This window comes from Lithobates pipiens, unplaced genomic scaffold (genome assembly GCF_037356315.1).
Source record: "Lithobates pipiens isolate NorthernLeopardFrog02 unplaced genomic scaffold, aLitPip1_a1.2 Scaffold_13, whole genome shotgun sequence".
NCBI classification, from domain to species: domain Eukaryota; kingdom Metazoa; phylum Chordata; class Amphibia; order Anura; family Ranidae; genus Lithobates; species Lithobates pipiens.
Genome location: NW_027507718.1, coordinates 455,108,287 through 455,131,241, shown reverse-complemented (window position 1 = coordinate 455,131,241; position 22,955 = coordinate 455,108,287). Strand labels below are relative to the sequence as shown.

At 44.2% G+C, this 22,955-nt stretch overlaps 1 protein-coding gene across 1 annotated transcript in view; it reads right to left on the bottom strand.

Annotated features, from left to right (window-relative positions):
* SLC2A9 (solute carrier family 2 member 9) overlaps nucleotides 1-22,955 on the bottom strand; it is a 593,533-nt gene that overhangs the window by 510,572 nt on the left and 60,006 nt on the right. Inside the window, exons 2-3 of the mRNA XM_077477785.1 lie at nucleotides 16,034-16,099; nucleotides 2,300-2,398 (exon numbers count right to left, since the gene is read on the bottom strand). Of these exons, the coding sequence (XP_077333911.1) occupies nucleotides 2,300-2,398; nucleotides 16,034-16,099 (165 nt within the window). The remainder of the gene's footprint in view (nucleotides 1-2,299; nucleotides 2,399-16,033; nucleotides 16,100-22,955) is intronic.

Genomic DNA, 22,955 nt, shown 5'->3' with positions numbered 1-22,955 from the left:
CCAGACCCCCCTTCCTCGCAGTTAAGAGGAAGATATCGTGGATAATGTCCCAAGAAAAACTGTCAGGTATTCTGTCAGATACCACACCTAAATTCCGAAAGGTGTGGGACCCTTGGGCCCGTTACATGGGAATTTCTCTGCTGCCTGGGGTACCCCCAGGCTCTCCTCTAGTGACCAGACCTCACCCCTAAAGCGCCCCCTCTTGCATTGAATGCTAAACATTCTCCCACTATACCCTCCCACCCTTTTAGGACATAGCTTACATCCCCTTACCCCTCTGTCCTCCTCCTCTCCTCCTCTCTTCTTTCCTCTGTCCTTCTAGACGTTCTAAGTTTTTGGTTTGCTCAACGGAGCTGTAATTGACAGGTTCACCGTACAGTCCAATTTAATGTGGCGGTGCCCACTGTGGACGGCCCATCAACTTCGTTATCCCTCTGAGAGGGGGGGGCCCGGGAGGATACTCCCCCATCCTGGCACAGCAAGTTCCCTATTAGGGGTGTCGGGGTGGGGGCTCCTGGGTGCTACCCCTTACGGTTCTATTGGGTGGGCTCTCCCTGGGGGGTCACCCTTTGTTTATCTCTCTTTTTGTTTAGCCCCTCGCTGAGGAGGGGCATGCTGACTGTACCCTTTTGATATTGTCTGTCTTTCACTAATGTCTCCTGTTTTCATTACTTACATTGTGTCAGCGGGCCCTCCCTGCTGCAGATTGTTTATATTCTGGTGTATGTTTGTAAGTGCCTTTATCGTAAAATAAAATCTTTTGAAAGTAAGAAAGCTCTATTTGTGGGAAAAAAAGGACATCAATTTTGTTTGGGAGCCACGTCGCATGACCGCGCAATTGTCAGTTAAAGCGACGCAGTGCCAAATCGCAAAAAGTGCTCTGGTCAGGAAGGGGGTAAATCCTTCCGGGGCTGAAGTGGTTAAGAGTTCCCTTCACTGGAACTAAGGAGCCAAGCCCAACCCGTGAAAAACAACCCCACACCATAATCCCACCTCCACCAAATGACTTGGACCAGTGCACAAATCAAGGTCCATAAAAACATGGACGAGCAAATTTGGGGTGGAGGAACTTGACTGGCCTGCAAAGAGTTCTGACCTCAACTCAATAGAACACCTTTGGAATGAATTAGAGCGGAGACTGTGAGCCATTCCCATAGACACACTCCTAAACCTTGTGGGCAACCTTCCCAGAAGAGTTAAAGCTGTTATAGCTGCAAAGGGTGGGCTAACTCAATATTGAACCCTACAGACCATGACTGGGATGTCATTAAAGTTAATGTGTGTGTAAAGGCAGGAGTCCAAATACTTTTGGCAATATAGTGTTGTGCTGGAAGAATGTTATTTATAGAATATCTTAAAATGAACAAAAAAGCCTACAAGTAGGAAGCCTGGTGACCAGCTATAGATGAAGTCCAAGTTGGGTAACCAAGTTAGATTTGCACTCTAAATAGTAATGTATAGTGGATCAAAACACATGGAAGTGTATGTTAAAAAAAATGTACCTTCATTCTGTGCAAATGTGACCAAATAAAAGGTTACTAGACTATTTTCACTTAAGGTCGGATATCCTACATCCATAAGAATCAGTAAATACTGTTATATGGCCACTACATTGATACTATTACAGTACATAAGTATCTCTTTCCTATGATCATCTGCTCCATCTAGTGGCCATAATGCAGTATGTTCCTGATTCACTTTATTCTTATGAATACATCCAGTTTGGAATGAAAATAGCCCAGTAACATTTGATTTTGCCGGCATTCATACAGAATGAATGTACATGCAGTTTTTTGGTATGAAAAGCTTTTATTTATTTATTTTTTATTTTTTTAAATGTATAATTACACCTTCTGCTGTACATATGATAAACTGTGACAATATTGCTAGATATGACATTTACCAATTAAAAATATGTTGAACACTGTTTATTAAGCATAATACACCTATAAATCATTGCACTCCATTATCACCACCACAGGCAATAATATATTTTAAATTTATTTCCACTTCTGCTGTGTTGGATGAGGTGTACTCGAGAACTCATAGAAGAATCTCACCTACTACACCCCCATTCCATTTCTAACTGGCAAATATCTTCATTATTACATTAATTATTTTCAAATGAATAATAGGCAGCAGTGTCTGACATGTAAAGGGAACCCGTGGCCAGGGTATAAACATTCAAGTAGTTACATATTCCTAACAAGCACTAAATGAGTGTAAGTACTTTGTTTTCCTAGTTAAGTAACCAATTATTTATAACACATTAAATTCCTCATAAGCCGAATAGACTTACCAATGCAGGAGCATTCACAACAGATAAATTATAGCCGTATAAGAAGGATGACCCCAGGGCACCAACCAGAGAAGCCAATATTAGCTGCCATGTAAAATCCTATAAAAAAAAAAATATATATATATATATCAGTACCACAGACTATATATGATCCATGTGGGTGTGGGTGTCATTTCTGCTGTCGTCTTGCATTTCCATTGAACTACCCAAGTGAAATATAAAAGTGAAAAATAGGAGTGTGAAGTGTGGCACGGCTGACTTTGGGCAAAACTGGGAGCAGTGGCGTAACTAGAACCTTCAGGGCCCCGATGCAGGAAACCATGGCCGGGCCCCCCCCCCCCCCCCGACCTCCGGACAGGGCTCTTTTCTCCGAGCCCAATGGTGGAACACCAGGGCCCAGTCCCAAGTGGGTGGCTGCATATAAAGGAACCGATTTAAAAAACATCAATTACAGCCACTGTGCCCATCAAACGCCACCACTGTACCATCTAATGCCACCACTGTACCATCAAATGTCACTACTGTGCCCATCAAACTCTGCCACTGTGCCCATCAAATGCCACCGCTGTGCCCATCAAATGCCACCGCTGTGCCCAAATGCTGCCAGTGTACCCATCAAATGCTGCTACTGTGCCCATCAAATGCTGCTACTGTGCCCATCAAATGCTGCCACTGTGAATCCCCACCGCTCGCTCACTGTCTGCCCGCCACTTACCCTGTCTTGGTGGGGCAGCGGGTAACGGCCATGAGCGGGGTCCTCCATGCAGCTACTGCCATCCTCATCTCCCGTCCTCTCCTCCTGATGGGCGTCCAATAGCTGTGTCTATCGTTTCAGCCAATCGGGTGATGGGTAAAAGACCCGCACACCTGATTGGTGGAGAGGCCGTTCAGTGTTAGGAAAGTGAATATTAATTCACTTTTCTAACACACCTGGATAGACTGTGAGCATCAAGCATGGCGCTCGCAGTTCACCTATTTTGAAGCCTATTATAGCCCATGGCTCTAATCAGGTGCTGCAAAAACACCCCCCCGCCGCTGTAATTCAGGCACCCGGCACCCCAAAAGGGACCAGACACCTAAATATGAGGGTGGCAACGAAGGTCATGGATAGATTCATGCTATGCTATGCATGAGTCTATCCTTTGGTCATAGAGGGGGTGGAACCTATGCACCCTTTTGGATGCACCGCCACTGATAAACACATGCACACACACATGCATACATACACATACATATATGAACACACACACACATACAAGCATGCTCACACACACAAACATACATTAATGCTCACACACACACACACATACATTAAAGCGGAGGTCCACCCTAAAGTGGACCTTCCGCTCATCGGAACCCTCCCCCCCTCCGGTGCCACAATCGGCACCTTTCAGGGGGGAGGGGGATGCAGTTACCTGGATAATCCAGGTAACTGCACCCACTTCCGGGATAGCTCTCTGCGGAAAGGGGCGTAACTTACGCCCCTTTCCGCAAGTGCCCGCCCCTTCCCGCAAGTGCCCCGCTGCCTGCTGGGAAACACACAGATCCCAGAGGCAGCGGGGACCGTCCTCATTGCGCAGCGCGGCTCGCACATGCGCAGTAGGGAACCGGGAAATGAAGCCGAAAGGCTCCATTTCCTGATCCCCATACCCAAGATGGCGGCAGCAGCACTCGAGTGTCGATCTAGAGATCGGCTTCGGGTGCCGACATCGCGGGCGCGCTGGACAGGTAAGTGTCACTATTTTAAAAGTCAGCAGCTGCAGTATTTGTAGCTGCTGGCTTTAAAAAAAAAAAAAAACGCGGAGTCCCGGTGGACTCCCGCTTTAATGCTCACACACACACACATACATTAATGCTCACACACACACACACATGCTCACACACATACATGCATGCTCACACACATACATGAATGCTCACACACACACACACACACACATGCATGCTCACAAACAAGCATGCTCACACACGCACATACAAGCATGCTCACACACGCACATACAAGCATGCTCACACACGCACATACAAGCATACTCACACGCACACACAAGCATGCTCACACGCACACACAAGCATGCTCACACACACACACACACACAAGCATGCTCACACACACACACACACAAGCATGCTCACACACACACACAAGCATGCTCACACGCACACACAAGCATGCTTACACACACACACAAGCATGCTCACACACACACACAAGCATGCTCACACACACACACACACACAAGCATGCTCACACACACACACACACACACACACACATACAAGCATGCTCACGCACACACAAGCATGCACACACAAGCATGCTCACACACATGCACATACAAGCATGCTCACACACATGCACATACAAGCATGCTCACACACATGCACATACAAGCATGCTCACACACATGCACATACAAGCATGCTCACACACACATACAAGCATGCTCACACACATGCACATACAAGCATGTTCACACACACATACATACAAGCATGCTCACACACACATACAAACACAAATACAGTAGATAGTCTTATTAAAAAAAAACGGCAGACATTTACCTTCCTGGCTTTTCCTGCCGGATACTGCACTCTAGGGGGAGACAAAGAGCACACACTGCTTTCACTACTAAGCCTAATGTGAGGAGCTCCCGCACAGTGCCGATTTCAGTTCAGCTGATGATCGAGGAGCTCCTCTCAGCCTTCCCTTCTATCGAAGAGTGCAGGGGGCCCTTGGGCCCCCCCGCAGCAAGGGGCTCGGTCGCCATGGCGATCTTGGCGACCCCTATATATCCGCCACTGACTGGGAGTGTACTTCACAGCCATTCCTTAACTCAGATAGCAACAATTATACTGCAAGTTTTAAAATAATTTGCTAAGCTATTGCTAGACTTCCCAGGCTTCACAAGTGTTTTGCACAATTGCAGCAAGTCTGCATTGCATGACTCTAGATCAACTTTCTTTGAAAACATTCTGTAAGTCTGCTGCAAGTTCTGGTTCAGTTATGTTGTGCAATAGTCATCCCACCACAGGGGGTCACTGTGGCTGAATTTTCATGCTGTAATCTTGCAGAGCTCTTGCTGTAGGCTCACCACTGCAACTTTGCTCTTGCTAGAGACCTGCCATGCAAATTTTCTACAATTTGGAAAAGTATAAACTAGAACTTGTGCTTCAAGTGCTTTGCAAGTGTACAACTTACCAGTGAAAATGTGCAGCAAGTTAACAGACTTACAATTTAAAACTCACACAAATCTGTGGCAAATTATCCTTGCTAACTGGGATCTGCTTTAAAGAATCTGTAAACCTAACATTTCATATTCCTAATATGTGCCTGATGTACCATGTACTTTTCTGAAAAAGTTTTAGCACACGGATTGTCCGCTAAAAGCCAAGTCCAGCAGACAAATTTGAAGTCAGTCTTATTTCTAGGTCCGCCGGACTTTTGGGAAGAAAAAGTCCGCTGGAGCCCACACACGATCGAATTGTCTGACGGACTCTGGTCCGTCGCAAAGTCCGATCGTGTGTACGTGGCTGTAGAGTAATCTGCAATACATAAATAAACAATACATGTAATGAGGAATAATCAACACTAGGTGGCAAATATCCTTAAAAAGTGCTCATAGTGCTTCCCAAAAATAAGTGCAAAGATAAATATCAATCTTCCTCCTTAAAAAAATGCTAATAGTGCAAACAAAATCCCCAAATGAGGTGCCAGAATGAATATCAATCTTCCTCCTTAAAGCGGAGTTCCACCCTAAAGTGGAACTTCCGCTCATCGGAACCCTCCCCCCTCCGGTGCCACATTTGGCACCTTTCAGGGGGGAGGGGAGTGCAGATACCTGTCTAAGACAGGTATTTGCACCCACTTGTGGGCATAGACTCCCACAGGAGTCTATGCCTCTTCCTGTCCCGCCGCGCTGTCTGCTGGGACACACACTGGTCCATTCCCATTGCGCTGCGCGACTCGTGTATGCGCAGTAGGGAACCGGGAAGTGAAGCCACAACGCTTCACTTCCTGATTCCCTCACCGAGAATGGCGGCGGCAGCCGCCGAGAGCCGAGCGATCGTTTGGCTTCAGCTGCTGGCATTGCTGGATCCCAGGAAAGGTAAGTGTTCATTTATTAAAAGTCAGCAGCTGTAGTATTTATAGCTGCTGGCTTTTAATAATTTTTTTTCGGGTGGACTCCCCTCCTTAATAAATGCATATGCAGTGCACTGTTGGTGACAATGTGAATTATTTCTGCACTTGGGAACACTGCAATGTTTTTATCAAGGAGGACGATTGATATATATCCTTGCTCCTAATTTTGATATTTATCTTTGCACTTATTTTTGTTTACACTATCAGCACTCTTTAAGGATGGTGCCACCTAGTGATGATTATCCCTCATTACATGTTAATTTTTTTCAATTTAATTTGATGATTATGAATTCCAGCATTTCATTTATGCACACTACTATATGTATGTAGAATTTCCAAGCGCTGCACTGTCACTTGTTATATCTGCATATAAGGTTGGCTGATTACCTTACTTTGTGCTAGCTGCTTTTTTTTTTTCTTGTTTGGAGCGCTCACTCATATTATTACATACCAATGTGCAATCCATGCATGGTCCCACTTGGCTTAATATTCAGAGCTTTGGTACATTACCTGCCACCCCATAATCCAATATAGTGCTTTCCTATTGGCTGATAAAGTCATCTAAGAAATATGAATTACAGGTTCTGTGACAGTCTGCACTTCAGCCCCAGTACAAAATGATCCTGTTGCCAATCTACTTTGTTCACAACTTGTAAAGTTTCTCGTGAATGAATCTAAAAGCCCTATGCTAGGCAGAAAAAAACAATTACCCCCACTGCAATGGTTACATTCTCATTAGGTTTAGAGGAAGAGGAATAATGTATAATGCCTTGTACACACGGTCGGACATTCCGACAACAAAATCTGTCAGATTTTTTCTGACGGATTTTGTCCTAAACCGGTGTTGCATACACACGGTCGAACAAAGCTGTAGGAAAATCCAATCGTTCAGGACGTGATGACGTTTGTTCGTTACAAGGGGACTACATTGAGGCTAGTAGCCAATAGCGTTGTTCTCATAATTTGATCTGCGCATGCGTGGCACTTTGTCCGATCGTAATTCTCTACAAATGATCGGAAAAAGTCTGATCAGATTTTTTTGTCAGAAAATGTGAAATCCTGCTCTCAAATTTTTTCTGCCGGAATTTCCAATGGAAAAAGTCTGATAGAGCCCACATACGATCGGATTTTCCGACATTATAATCCGGTCTGACCTTTTTCGTCTGAATTTCCGACTGTGTGTACAAGGCATTACACATACCTTATTCCTTGCTCTATTCCTCCTCCATCTGTGTGACCAACCCTCCGAAGCCACATGCTGGTGACATCAAGTACAATGCACTGCTGATAGTCTGGTCAAAGGTTTGTGGTCAAATTAATCACTTAAATTATGTGACCAACAACAGGGCTGGTACAAGGGGGGGCAGAAGGGACAGATGCCCTGGGCAGTAGAATTTGCTGGAGGAGGAAAAGGGGCACAGGTGAAGTGCCGGCAGTGTTCCGGTGCCACTGTACCTGTAAAACTATCTGTAAGATGTTCGGAGGGCACAGGCTCCTCACCTCCCTTCTCTGTCAGGGCCAGTGGCATATCATCTATGTGTGCAGGGTGTTCAGTGCACACATAGATGATTCGGTCCCCCAAAGCGGAGGGCTACTGTGACCCACACTGCACACATAGAAGATTTTCCCTTGACAGCCAGGGATGATCGGTGCGGTGGGGGACAGTTGCAAACACTGATCTCCCTGCATGGCTTTTTAGACAGCAGCTTCTCCTCCTCTCTTTCTCTCCCTCCCACGGCTGTCAGCTAAAATGCCATACAGGGTGATCGGTGCTTGCAACTTTCCCCGGTCACACTAATCATGTCCACCGTGTTCTCCGGACCTCTGTCCTCTTTCTCTGCCCCGCTGTGTGCTGCTCTTCCAAACCCCCCACAGCCAGCTTTTCTCCTCTCCTCTCATCTCCCGCTGGCTGCTATGGGGATGTCAAGATGGAGAACGGAGGAAGGGGCCAGTAAATATGTTATTTAACGGCTCCTTCCTTTTCTGAATTGGACACAGTGAGCGATCACTTCTGTGTCCTGTAATAACTGAGCAGAGTAAACTGTGTGTTACTCTGCTTCAGTTTATAAATAAACAGGAGCTGCTGTCTCCTCTCTATTCATTTTCAATGCTGCTGAGAAAGGGACTGTGAATCTCTGTCCTGAACCTCTTTCTCTGTCTCAAAGGGGAGCTGTCAGGGGTCTGTTCAGACCCCTGATATCTCACCAATGCCCACCAACAGGGCTTATAAAAAAAAAAAAAAATTGCAATAAATATTACAAAATTATATTGTAAAAAAATTATATAAAATTAAAAACAACTGACACCACTCCCCCCCCCCCCCCCCACCCTACCGACAATGTCCACAGTCCCGACCTCCCCTCCCCCCAAAAGCATTGTAATAAAAAAAAATGAAAAACAAATTAAATTGTAAAAAAAAAAAAAAATACATAAAAATTACCATTTTGTCCCTAGAGCACCATCCACTGCTCTACTGACACAGTTCATTGCCCCATAAACCCCCTCCCACCCCCTTCCCCAGGAGTAATGTGAAAAAAACTAAAAAATAAAAATAAAAAAAAATAAAAATCTTAAACAATAATAAAAACAAAAAACTCCTGACACCATCCACTGCCCTATTGTCACTGTCCCACTACACCCTCCCAATCATTCTGAAAAAATAACACAAAAATAAATTGTAAAAAATTATTAAAAAATAAAATTGTAAAAAATAAGAATAAAAAAAAATATTCTGACACTGTCCATTATTCTACTGACACCACCCATTGCCCTACTGACACAATTCAGTGGCCCCCAAAAAGCACTTTGAACAAAAAAAAAAAAAACTAAAAATTAAATTGTAAAAAAATTATAAAAAAAATAAAATAAAAATAAAGAACTATGGACACTGTCCACTGTCATACTATCCACCGTCATGCACTCTGCACTCCTCTCCTACACATACTACCCACCCCTATACACTCCATACTCCTCTTCTGCACATACTACCCACCACCATACACTCCATACTCCTATTCTACAGATACTACCCACCTCCATACACTCCATACACCTCTTCTTCCCATACTACCCACACACTCCACACTCCTCTCCTACACATACTATCCACCGCCATACACTCCACAGTCCTCTCCTGCACATACTACCCACCTCCAAACACTCCATACTCCTCTTCTACACATACAACCCACCACCATACATTCCATACTCCTCATCTGCACATACTACCCACCACCATACACTCCATACTTCTCTTCTACACATACTACCCACCTCCATACACTCCATACTTCTCTTCTACACATACTACCCACCTCCATACACTCCATACTCCTCTTCTGCACATACTACTCATACACTCCACACTCCTCTCCTGCACATACGACCTACGGCTGTACACATATTAAGCCACACCCAATATTTCACACAATTTAAGCCACGCCCACATTTTTCCACTTGGCTGTACTTCTCCTATGGATCACAGGAGTGCAATTCGTTTTGCACTCCTCTGACCCGTTTTTACCAGAGACCGGGCTGAAGTGCGGAGCTGCATCCACTGAGGTAAGTGTAAATCTGCCAAGAAAAAAATTCCCTTACTTCTCTTTTAATTTCTGTAAAATGCAGCATGGACAGGGATCAGCAAGGTGTCTGCACATGGACACCGGTGTCCGTGAGCATTGCTTACAATGTCTGTGGCCGCCGTTGACTTTTTTTTTTATAACTTGATTCTTGAAATCAATCTGCTCTCTCTGTACGTGTGTACTGTCTGTGTTGTAGATCCGGCTGGGGTGCAGTGCCAGCACTGCCCACTAGTCCTGTTGTGTGCAGAGGGATCTCTCTGTTGGGGGGAGGGACTGGTATTTTCTTGTTTTGAAATGACACTGACTCTTTCTTTACACCCGTTGGGGGGGGGGGGGGGCAGTTTGCTATCTTTGCCCTGGGCACCATATGACCTTGTCCTAGCACTGGCCAAAAATATCGGGACATCTCTTCAAAAAGGGTACTATTCATACTACAGCATACAAAGTCATTTTAGAAAATTGTGCACTTCCAACCTTGTGGTAATAGTTTGGAGAAGGCCTTTTTTCTGCTCCAGCATGACACTGCCTCTATGCAGAAAGTCAGGTCTATCGCCTTTGACTAGTTTGATGTGAGATAATTCGAGTGTCCTGAGATCTGATCTCAACTCTAGTGGACAATGTTCAGATGAACTGGAAAGCAAGGTCTTTGTGTACAACACTCAACATCAGCACCTGACCTGAAAGATAAACCTGATTCCCAGAAGCAGAAAACCAGCTTATGTTCATATTCCTGTGCATGTGCATTGCTCACGTGCTCATACTTCTAGGCAAAGAGGCAATAGATGTACTATTCCAGTTAATTGTGCTTGCATTCATGCTCACACTTGCACACAATCACATACACATGAAGATACACATAACAATTAGCATGAACACTTGTTCCCAGTGACCTATTTAAATTTGTCTGTCACCATGAACAGCTGCTGATCTGCTTGTATCTGTGTTCCTGAGACTTGATCCATTGAACCTGTTTACCTGTGTATGACTCGGCTTTCTCCTGGACTTCACCTTTGCTTCTGTATTAACTTTGTTCATCTGATCTCTCTGACCTCAGCCTGTTTAATGGATTTGTCTTTGCCTGCTGATTCTGTACTGTGCTACCTAGCTGTTAATGATCTTGGCCTGCTCCCTGGACTTGCTATACCTGCTGACTTGTCCCTTGTTGCCCAGCTGCCGGTGGCCGCTGCCTGCATACTGGCTCTGCTACCATCCCTTGCTCCGGCATCAAGCTGCTTCAGCATACTGTCCTGAAGGCTGCAACCCCCAGCTTCATCCACCTAAAGAGCGGACTTCGCCAGCCAGCTACACTAGCACTCGTGCCATACCTTCAGGAGTATTGGGCAGGAGGTGCAAGAGCGGTTTCCACATCATTCAAGTCGTCAGCAGATACATGGCATGATCCCACAAATTATTTGGTTAACCACTTTCAGACCGGACCATTTTGCTGGTAAATGACCAGAGGTCTTTTTACACTTTGGCACTGCGCTGCTTTAACTGGTAATTGCGCGGTCATGCAATGTTGTACCCAAACAAAATTTGCGTCCTTTTCTTCCCACAAATAGAGCTTTCTTTTGATGGTATTTGATTGCCTCTGCGATTTTTATTTTTTGCGATATAAACGTAAAAAGACCGCAAATTTTGAAAAAAAATGATATTTTCTACTTTTTGTTATTAGAAAAATCCAATAAACTCAATTTTAGTCATACATTTAGGACAAAATGTATTCAGCCACATGTCTTTGGTAAAAAAAAAGTCAATAATTGTATATTTATTGGTTTGCGCAAAAGTTGTCACATCTACAAACTAAGGTACGTTTTCTGGAATTTACGCAGCTTTTAGTTTACGACTGCCTATCTCATTTCTTGAGGTGCTAAAATGACAGGGCAGTACAAAACCCCCCCAAATGACCCCATTTTGGAAAGTAGACCCCCTAAGGAAATTGATAAGAGGCATGTTGAGCCCATTGAATATTTTATTTTTTTGCCTCAAGCGATTGAATAATGACAAAAAAAAAATTTTTTTTTTTTTTTACACAAAGTTGTCACTAAATGATATATTGCTCACACATGCTATGGGCGTATGTGAAATGACACCCCAAAATAAATTCTGCTGCTTCTCCTGAGTACGGGGATACCACATATGTGGGACTTTTTGGGAGCCTAGCCGCGTACAGGGCCCCGAAAACCAAGCACCGCCTTCAGGCTTTCTAAGGGCGTCAATTTTTGATTTCACGCCTCACTACCTATTACAGTTTTGAAGGCCATAAAATGCCAAGATGGCACAAAACCCCCACAAATGACCCCATTTTATAAAGTAGACACCCCAAGCTATTTGCTGAGAGGCATGTTGAGTCCATGGAATATTTTATATTTTGCCACAAGTTGCGGGAAAATTACAAACTTTTTTTTTTTTTTTTTTTTTTTCACAAAGTTGTCACTAAATGATATATTGCTCATGCATGCCATGGGCATATGTGAAATGACACCCCAAAATAAATTCTGCTGCTTCTCCTGAGTACGGGGATACCACATATGTGGGACTTTTTGGGAGCCTAGCCGCGTACGGGGCCCCGAAAACCAAGCACCGCCTTCAGGCTTTCTAAGGGCGTAATTTTTTGAGTTCACTTCTCACTACCTATTACAGTTTTGAAGGCCATAAAATGCCAAGATGGCACAAAACCCCCACAAATGACCCCATTTTAGAAAGTAGACACCCCAAGCTATTTGCTGAGAGGCATGTTGAGTCCATGGAATATTTTATATTTTGCCACAAGTTGCGGGAAAATTACAAACTTTTTTTTTTTTTCACAAAGTTGTCACTAAATGATATATTGCTCACGCATGCCATGGGCATATGTGAAATGACACCCCAAAATAAATTCTGCTGCTTCTCCTGAGTACGGGGATACCACATATGTGGGACTTTTTGGGAGCCTAGCCGCGTACGGGGCCCCAAAAACCAAGCACCGCCTTCAGGCTTTCTAAGGGCGTTACAGTTTTGAAGGCCATAAAATGCCAAGATGGCACAAACCCCCCCCCCCCAAATGACCCCATTTTAGAAAGTAGACACCCCTAAATTTAGGGGTACACTAGTGAGACTAGGTAATAAATGGCGGGTGCCCTGAAACTATAAAAAAATAACTAACCAACCAGCGTCACCTGTAACAGTTATATGGTGATCACTGGTGAAAGGGTTAACTAGGGGGCAATCAGGGGGCTTTATGCGGTAGTATATGGGGGTCCCTGGCGCTATAAAAAGCTGCGGCGAACCTAAATACCTACCTGCCTAACTAGCGTCACCTGTGACACTAATACAGCGATCAGAAAAACGATCGCTTATTAGGCTGGGTTCACACTGGAGCGATGCGGGAACGCCACGAATGCGCGGCGGGTTCCCGCATCGCATGCCTCCCGGCGGCAGTTCACACTGCCCTATGCGAACTGCTGGGAGTGTCAGTGAAATGTTAATGACACCCCCAGATCAGTTCGCATATCGCAGTGCGATCTGCAAACTTGGATCGCATGGTGTGAACACCCATGCGATCCGATTCTGCTGCGGACCAAAAAAAGGGTCCCGTGCGAGTTTGCGGCGGGTGCGACACGAATTCAGCCATACTATCTGTATAGCTGAACTCGAATCGCACAGAGATCGGATGTGATTTGCACTGCAGTGCGGTGCGAATCACATCCGTTCTCATAAACCGCTGCAATGTGAACCCAGCCTTAGTGACACTGGCGACGGGGGGTGATCACGGGGTTAAACCTTTATTGGGGGGGTTAGGGGGGTACCTTAGAACTAAAGGGGGCTAACCCTAACTGCCCTAACAGTTATTAGTCACAAATGACACCTGCCGGGTGATCAGGGGGTTAAACCTTTATTAGGTAATAAATGGCGGGTGCCCTGAAACTATAAAAAAATAACTAACCAACCAGCGTCACCTGTAACAGTTATATGGTGATCACTGGTGAAAGGGTTAACTAGGGGGCAATCAGGGGGCTTTATGCGGTAGTATATGGGGGTCCCTAGCGCTATAAAAAGCTGCGGCGAACCTAAATACCTACCTGCCTAACTAGCGTCACCTGTGACACTAATACGGCGATCAGAAAAATGATCGCTTATTAGGCTGGGTTCACACTGGAGCGATGCGGAAACGCCGCGAATCCGCGGCGGGTTCCCGCATCGCATGCCTCCCGGCGGCAGTTCACACTGCCCTATGCGAACTGCTGGGAGTGTCAGTGAAATGTTACTGACACCCCCAGATCAGTTCGCATATCGCAGTGCGATCTGCAAACTCGGATCGCATGGTGTGAACACCCATGCGATCCGATTCTGCTGCGGGCCAAAAAAAGGGTCCCGTGCGAATTTGCGGCGGGTGCGGCGGGTGTGGCGGGTGCGGCGGGTGCGGCGAATGGCTGAACTCGAATCGCACAGAGATCGGATGTGATTTGCACTGCAGTGCGGTGCGAATCACATTCGTTCTCATAAACCGCTGCAATGTGAACCCAGCCTTAGTGACACTGGCGACGGGGGGTGATCACGGGGTTAAACCTTTATTGGGGGGGTTAGGGGGGTACATTAGAACTAAAGGGGGCTAACCCTAACTGCCCTAACAGTTATTACAGTCACAAATGACACCAATGCAAAAAAAAAAAAAAAAAAATGACATTGGTGTCACTGTGACTGGGGGGCAGGGGTAATTGGGGGGGGTGATCGGGGGGTAAAGGGGGGGTGTGAGTGTGCCTGGCATGTTCTACTGTGTGTGGGATGTGTTGGTGCAACTCACTGATCCGCTCTCCTCCGTGTCGGAACGAAAAATACCGACACGGAGGAGAGAATACATCACTTCCTCTCCTGTGTTTACATTACAGGAGAGGAAGTGATGTCACCGGGGATTTCCATTCGTCGGGAGCGATCGCGAGGGGGTGGCCATGAATGAATGGCCGTCCCCTCGTCCGGGATCGCTCCCGAACGAAAACCGACCGCCGCAGGCACCGGGCGGGGGCCCGATCGGGCCCCCGACCCGCGGGAGGCAAAGGACGTACATATATGTGCTTATGCCTGCCCGTGCCATTCTGATGACGTACATCGGCGTGAGGCGGTCGGCAAGTGGTTAAATGGTCACAAATGTCCATATACACACTTTTAAATCTTGTGGGAAGCCTTCTAGAACAGTGAAAGCTGTTATAGCTACAAAAGGGAGGGCAACTACGTATTAATGCCAAGGTTTTGGAATGCTGTGTCCAACAAGTTCATATACATGTTAAGCATGCCATAGATGGTTCGATTCGAACTATGTATGGGCATGCTGAATGTACCCAAGCGAATCGATCGATCAACTTGAGTACAACCAGCCTGCCGTATTTTACATTTGATTATCCCTAGTGGCTGCTATAGCCACTATCAATAATCTATGTGTTCACCTGGCAGGGACAACATCTCCTGCCCCCCCCACTGGGAGAACACAATGGCTTTCCCCTGTCAGCACTGTCTGCACTGTCTCCCGTGTTTGTGGGAAAGAAATTTACATCATCTATGGCTGGCCTAATGCTGAAGTGTCTAAGATTTTTGGACATATAAGTGGCCTAACAAGCAAGGAGGTTGTACTCCCTTTTCACTCCATATACCTGCATCACTATCATGGTGCCAACGATATAGACACTGGTGCCCTTCTGGTGTCCAAACAGCATGATGTTTTAAACTTGTGTCCCACTCAATGTAGAAGACAATACAGCAGTATATTATGGCAGCATGTGTCTTCTATGTTCACAGATTTTTTTTTTCTAGCTCGTACATCTATCTAGAAAGGAGGGGGCAGAGTATGGCGTCTCACTGGCCCCAGGCAGCCCCAGGACTCAATCAAACTTCCAAACTGGTTGGGAGTATATTTTTATATGGGTCAACAAGTTCATAGTTTAACCTCCCATAATAAAATACTATTTGAGTGCTCAAACACTGAAGAAAAATTTGAATTGCCTAAATATAATTTTAGTTCTACAGATAGTCACTTACTTTCTTGTGTTTTCCTTCCTTCTCATTCTTAGGCATGCTGTCAGGATTTCCCGTTTTACAACTGTCCTGTTGAAACACACATCAAGAAGCTATTAATGATTTTTTTTATATGTTTGAGTTCCATCTGATGAACATATTAAACTATTTTGTGCATATTGATATAGCGCGGTCCTTTACCCTACAGAGTCCTGACACGCTTACAAACACATACTAGGGCCAATTTGTAGATAGAATCGAATTAACCTACCAGCATGTCTTTGGAGTGTGGGATAAAACCAGAGTAGAAAACCCACGCAGGCACAGGGAGAACATGCAAACTCCAGGCAGATGGTGTCATGGTCAGGATGTGACCCAGCGACCCTATTCCTGCTAGGTGAGATTGCTAACCACTACTCCACTGTGCTGCCCTCATATTGCAAAGCTGAACATACAAATAATGATGTCTCTATATTTGTGACCTTATCTGAAATACTGCTAGTCACAAGTTTACAACAAGTTTACAACAAACCTTCTTGTTTTACATTTACAAATTATTTTCATGCAGCTTCCAGGGGAGCACTGAAAATATACAATACTTTAAATAACATGCTTATGGGATACTTTAGATCTATACACTGTGTCATGAATGAGGATGATTTTTACCAACAGTCTCAGCAGCATTGCACACTGGCTGTGGAATAAAAAAATGTCTTTTAAGCTTGGCTTATATAGTAGCAGCACCCAATCCAATTCATTATAGTTTGAAAAAAGGGCAATCTTTTCATGTAGCTTTAAAAGCCTGACATGCTTTTTCATCAAACAGTAACAGGCCCACTAGACAAGGCAGATAGAAAGTATCCAGTAGGGCACTGTGGCTGTCCTACTTCTGGCCACATTTTTTCAAGCTGTCATTAAGAAGTAAGAGACCACGACCACAGATACTACAACAGTGTTGGCCAGCAGCAGGACAATTTGTTTTAATGATGGAGAATCGGCCAAAATGTGTTAGAGAAAGAGATTACAGGCAGGTGTTATACAACAAAAGTTAATATGACACAATAGTGTAAATTTTGCCAGCCTTAGGACAATTTTAAATAGGGCTTGGACCAAATTTACTAGAGACAAAGAGCACTGGTTGGGGTTTTACTACAGGAATTAAGATAATACAGAAGATATAGCAGTGTAAAACTGTCCAATAGCAAGACAGATTTAATATAGCAAAAAGGCAGGAGGATTTCCATCTGAAAGATGGCCGTCCTGTAACTGATCCAGGACTGTTTTCTTTCACAGAGAACTTTTGTCCCTCTGATTTTACACTTAACCACTTCAATACAGGGCACTTTCGCCCCCTTCCTTCCCAGCCCAATTTTCAGCTTTCAGCGCTCTAGCGCTTTCAGTGACAATTGCGCGGTCATGCTACACTGTACCCAAATGAAATTTTTATCATTTTGTTCGCACAAATAGAGCTTTATTTTGGTAGTATTTATTCACGACTCCGTTTTTTATTTTTTGCGATATAAGCGCAAAAAAGCGGAAATTTGGAAAAAAAAAACAATATTTTCTTTTTTCTACTTCAATAAAAATCCAATAAAATCAAATTTTGTCATAAATTTAAGCCAAAATGTATTCTGCTACATGTTTTTGGTAAAAAAAAATCCGTTAAGTGTATAATAATTGGTTTGTGTGATCACGGACATATGTACGCAAATGATCATGTACATATGTGTGCAGGTGATCACGTACATATGTGTGCAGATAATCATTGGGACATGTGATTTTAGTGGGACATATGTGGGGGACATGTTTTTATTATTAGGGACATGTGTTTTTATTATTTGGGGACATGTATGTTTTGGGGACATGTGTGGGGACATTGTGTTTATACTGTGTGATGTGTTTACTGTGTGGTGTGTTTACTGTGTACACTAGACTGGTGATCAGTGAGTAAAAAGCTGTAAAAAGCCGCTCATACTCACTGATCAGCAGCCGGCTGCAGCGATCTGCTCTCCTCTCCACAGCGATGACTTCTGTGTGAGGAGAGGAGGAGCCGATTGCCTAGCAACCGGCTGTTTGTTTACATCACATGACGGCCATGATTGGACACGGCCGTCATGTGATCAGGAGGGCCAATCACAGAGCCCTCCTGCCGATCTGAGATGCGCCGTGTCCGGGTGACACGGGCGCATCGGGATCGCGCCGCTGCGCGGGCGCGCGCGCGCGCGATCCCGCTACTCCTGAATGACGTTCCTGAACGTCATATCAGGAGTAGGCGACTCCCACCCGGCCGTATATGTGCATTGGCCGGGTGGGAAGTGGTTAAAGAGGACATAAACTTCCATCTTTAAGTTTTAGCTATAGGTAAGCCTATAGTAAGGTTTACCTATATGTAGTGAAAATATCTACTAAACGTGCACTGTTTAAGAGATAATTACTATACATGCAGCCAGTGAAATCACTGGCGCATACATTTTAAAGGAATGGACGCCAGTGCCATTTCTTCAGAGCCCTGTACCATGACCGGCGGCTCCCGCGGCTCCAGCACGCATGAGTAAACTGCTTTAACCACTTCATGTACGTCAGCAGAATGGCACGGCTGGGCACAAGCACGTACCTGCACGTTGCTTTTTAAGTGCCCAGCTGTAGGACGGGAGCGCGCTGCCGCCGGTGCACTCCCGAACTGGTTCTGAGCTCCGTGACAGTGGCCGCGGGACCAGCGGACCCAATCGCCGATGGTGTCCCATGATTGGGTCACAGAGCTGAAGAACGAGGAGAGGTCTGTGTAAACATACCTCTCCCCGTGCTTCCTTGTGTGGCTGTCACCGATCGTCTGTTCCCTTTTATAGGTGACGTCACATGCCAGGCCACGCCCCCTATAATAAAAAAAAACACATAACGTCATACATAACACCTACACTACCCCCTAGTGGTTAACTCCTTCACTGCCAGTGTCATTTACACAGGAATCAGTGCATGTAAATAGCACTGATTGCTGTAAAAATGACAATGGTTCCAAAAATGTGTCAAAAATGTCCGATGTGTCCGCCATAATGTCACAGTCACAATAAAAATTTGCCGCCATTACTAGTAAAAAAAATATATTAATAAAAATGCTATAAAACTATCCCCTATTTTGTAAACACTCTAACTTTTGCGCAAACCAATCAATAATCGCTAATTGCGTTTTTTTTTACCAAAAATATGTAGAAGAATACGTATCGGCAAAAAGGAAAAAAATGTTTTTTTTATATATTTTTGGGGGATATTTATTATAGTAAAAATGATTGCATTTTTTTCAAAATTGTCGCTCTATTTTTGTTTATAGCGCAAAAAATAAAAACCGCAGAGGTGATCAAATACCACCAAAAGAAAGCTCTACTTGTGGGAAAAAAAGGATGCCAATCTTGTTTGGGAGCCACGTCGCATGACCACGCAATTGTCAGTTAAATCGGCGCAGTGCCGAAACGCAAAAAGGGGCTTGGTCCTTTGGCTGCAAATTGGTCCGGGGCTTAAGTGGTTAAAGGGATATGCATCCATTTTTTTACATCTCCAATTCTAAATGTCTTTCACTTTACCCTGTCATATACAGGTAATTTTTTATTGCAATTTTGAGTGTAGTCATAAGGAGATTTGTGTTCTATAAATCTATTTTTGTCTTATATTCAAACTGTTAGCGAACTGCTTTTCTACTTGATTTTTCACGAAGTGCAATTGGCTCTCAAGATACTGCAATGGATACAGCAGTATAAAATTAGCCAGGACTCAGAGCATTATCATTGTGATCTAACATAATAGTCCTAAAAGATGTATGCCCAACTTTTATTTTATCTATATCTATCTATTATCTATAAGGATACCCCCCCCACACACACACACACACAGACTTGCAAAAAATAAAATAATAATAATGAAACGTGGTTTAATCTAAAATAAAGGGCAGAAGACAAAGAACAAGGAGGGTGCATCAGTCTCATTCTTTTGTTAAATGAATGTACAATGGTTGTACTCACAAACCAACTGAATCGCAAGCTTTTACATTCACAAGGAAATCAGCCTCATTATAAAATGCTAACAGTACCAATAGGTGGATCTGGACAATACTCCACAGCAGAGGCAAGGGCTAACATGTTTCAAGTTCTGAAGGCCTACCAACATCAAATAAAAAACAATATATGCTCAAAATAAATGAAACCCCCAAAAATCAACACCCTGAGAAAAAAAAACATTATTTTTTTAAAGAAAGCCTTTTAGGAGAAGAAAATTATATGGATGGGATAGTAGCTAATTGTGGCTGATGTCCTCGAATCAGCCACAAAATAAAAAACACAAATATAATGATAAGAAAAAGGCAGCAAGGGGGTTGAGTGCCCAATTAGCTAGAAATAAAGTACAGTTTCTTAACTGGCCTTAAACTCGCTATGCAGTTTGCCAGGTTTCCCTAAAAGAGCTTCCAATTCACTGTCATTATGATTTCTGTATGCCATTTTACAGTGAGTGGGCTGGTTGACCCCAAAGCCCCCTTAATTGTCCTTTTATGCCTGATGGCTATACTTCAAATGCCATGCAATGCATAATGGTTTTAAAAAGAATTCTCCAGGACAAATCTGCACAAGATATTTTCCAGGCTTGCAAATCTCCACCCCAGACGATTCACTTCAAACTCACAGTAGACGCAAACCCAAACCTGATCCCTAATAGGAAGAATAAAGGTGACAAGAGGAAATTACAACCAAATGGCCCTTTCATAGGGGGAAGGGACAGTTTCCTTTGGGCTAAAGAAAATGTGCCACACAAAGTGCATGGTAGTGATCAGTGGCCATGGTGACAGGTGGGCTATGTCTTAAAGGACATGGTTTATTGTAACACACCTTTTTTCTTAAATATATAAGCTAAAACAGATATAAAGTGTAAATGATGAGCTGACAAAGATAACTCTGGCTCTGTGAAAAGGACATGGATTCACCTAAATAAACTAATTAATAAAATTCAATGCCATCATCACAAATAATACTTATCATTTATAGTTGCTTTCTTTAAAAAAAAACAGTGACATACATTTCACAGACTTGCGTTTCTCCAGCATTGACTTCCATTGGTGGTCTTGGCATTCAATCTCATAACATCACAGAGACGCAGAGAAAGTGAAAGCTGAAAGACTTCCCTCAGTCAGGTGCTCTGATCACAAATATGAACTGTAAACACATAGCTGTATAATTATCATCTGTCTCGAGTTTTGGTTCCAATGCTGATCTTAAATTGGGGAGTATCTGCACTGGCCAAACATACTGTATAACACATTGTACTGGCCCAGGGAACAAAATGCCCCCTGCCCAGTCTTTTCAACGAGAATTCACCACCGTAAATCTTCTATAACTGCTTTAACGAAAAGATCGGATTGTCGTTTCCCTTATTCCTATTTAATTACCTAACCATTAAGAATAAGCTTCAGGTTAGGGTCAATAGAAAGTTCAACCCAAACACTGTTTGAGGTTCACCAATTGGGTGAAGTAAATGGCCAGATTTGGCCTATTTACCGACTGGAACTCCTGGCTTGTGCTGCCTCTGGACGTGATTTATTTGCTGCAGTATCAGTACCACCACTTAATAACAGCTTCCTGGGCCATTTGTCAGCTTGTTTCACATATATCCACAATTACTCTGAAATAGACATACTACGTGGTTCTACGCGTTGGGAAGCACAAATTTGTCAGCAATGAACTCCCTCACCTGAGACCACAATGGCCTTACCTTGGAGCACTCCCATGACCTGCGTAGCCCAAAGGTCCCCTTTTCCTGACCCACTGCCACCTTGACCTTCTTATCAACCTTAATAATAATAATAATGAGACCACACCTTCTCTTTGGAGTAAACTGGCCACAACAGCCTTTATTAACACAACCCAAACTTTTACTCACTCCAAAGATATATATATATAAATATATAAATCTATAAACATGTATATCAAACCATAAACAACATTTTTAAACTAAATTCCAGTCTGGTGATCTCTGACGGTGACCCACTTTAAACCAAAACACCAACCTCACTGCGGTACCTTTAACATACCAGGCCTCCAGCTGTGACCGCTCAGAGACAACCAATTCCTGCAGTGAAAAACATACCCAGTATTCCGTCCACCGTTCAGGAATACACAACATCCCAGTATTCCGTCCACCGTTCAGGAATACACAACATCCCAGTATTCCGTCCACCGTTCAGGAATACCCAACCTCCCAGTATTCCGTCCACCGTTCAGGAATACACCGGAGGGGCCCATATTACCGATTAGCCCCCCACCCCTTTTTGATCACCTCCGTTTACCGCCACCGTCAAAGACCACCAGAAAGATACCGCTGCAGCCCCCCAAAAGGGCCGTTTTCCACTGTTGTGACGACCAGCCATCTGCCCCTGCAAGAAAAAACAGAAACGAAAAAAGACACCAGCCAGATAACAAAAACCCCTTGCACTAAAGAACAACCCCACAGTAGGGAGGGAGGGTGGGAAAGCTGCCTCCTCCGCTGAGTTCCCTCGTGGACTGGTGCCCGCTCTAGCTCCGCCCCCCTTTTATACCGCTCCACCCCTTCTTCTATTTTCTACCTGCCACTCCCTCTTCTATCTTCCTGGTTCCTTGGGCACCAGGTCATGCCCGCCCCTCCATTACCCCTCCCCTTGGGGCGGATCATTACGGGGCTCCCTTGACCTGCGTAGCCCAAAGGTCCCCTTTTCCTGACCCACTGCCACCTTGACCTTCTTATCAACCTTAATAATAATAATAATGAGACCACACCTTCTCTTTGGAGTAAACTGGCCACAACAGCCTTTATTAACACAACCCAAACTTTTACTCACTCCAAAGATATATATATATAAATATATAAATCTATAAACATGTATATCAAACCATAAACAACATTTTTAAACTAAATTCCAGTCTGGTGATCTCTG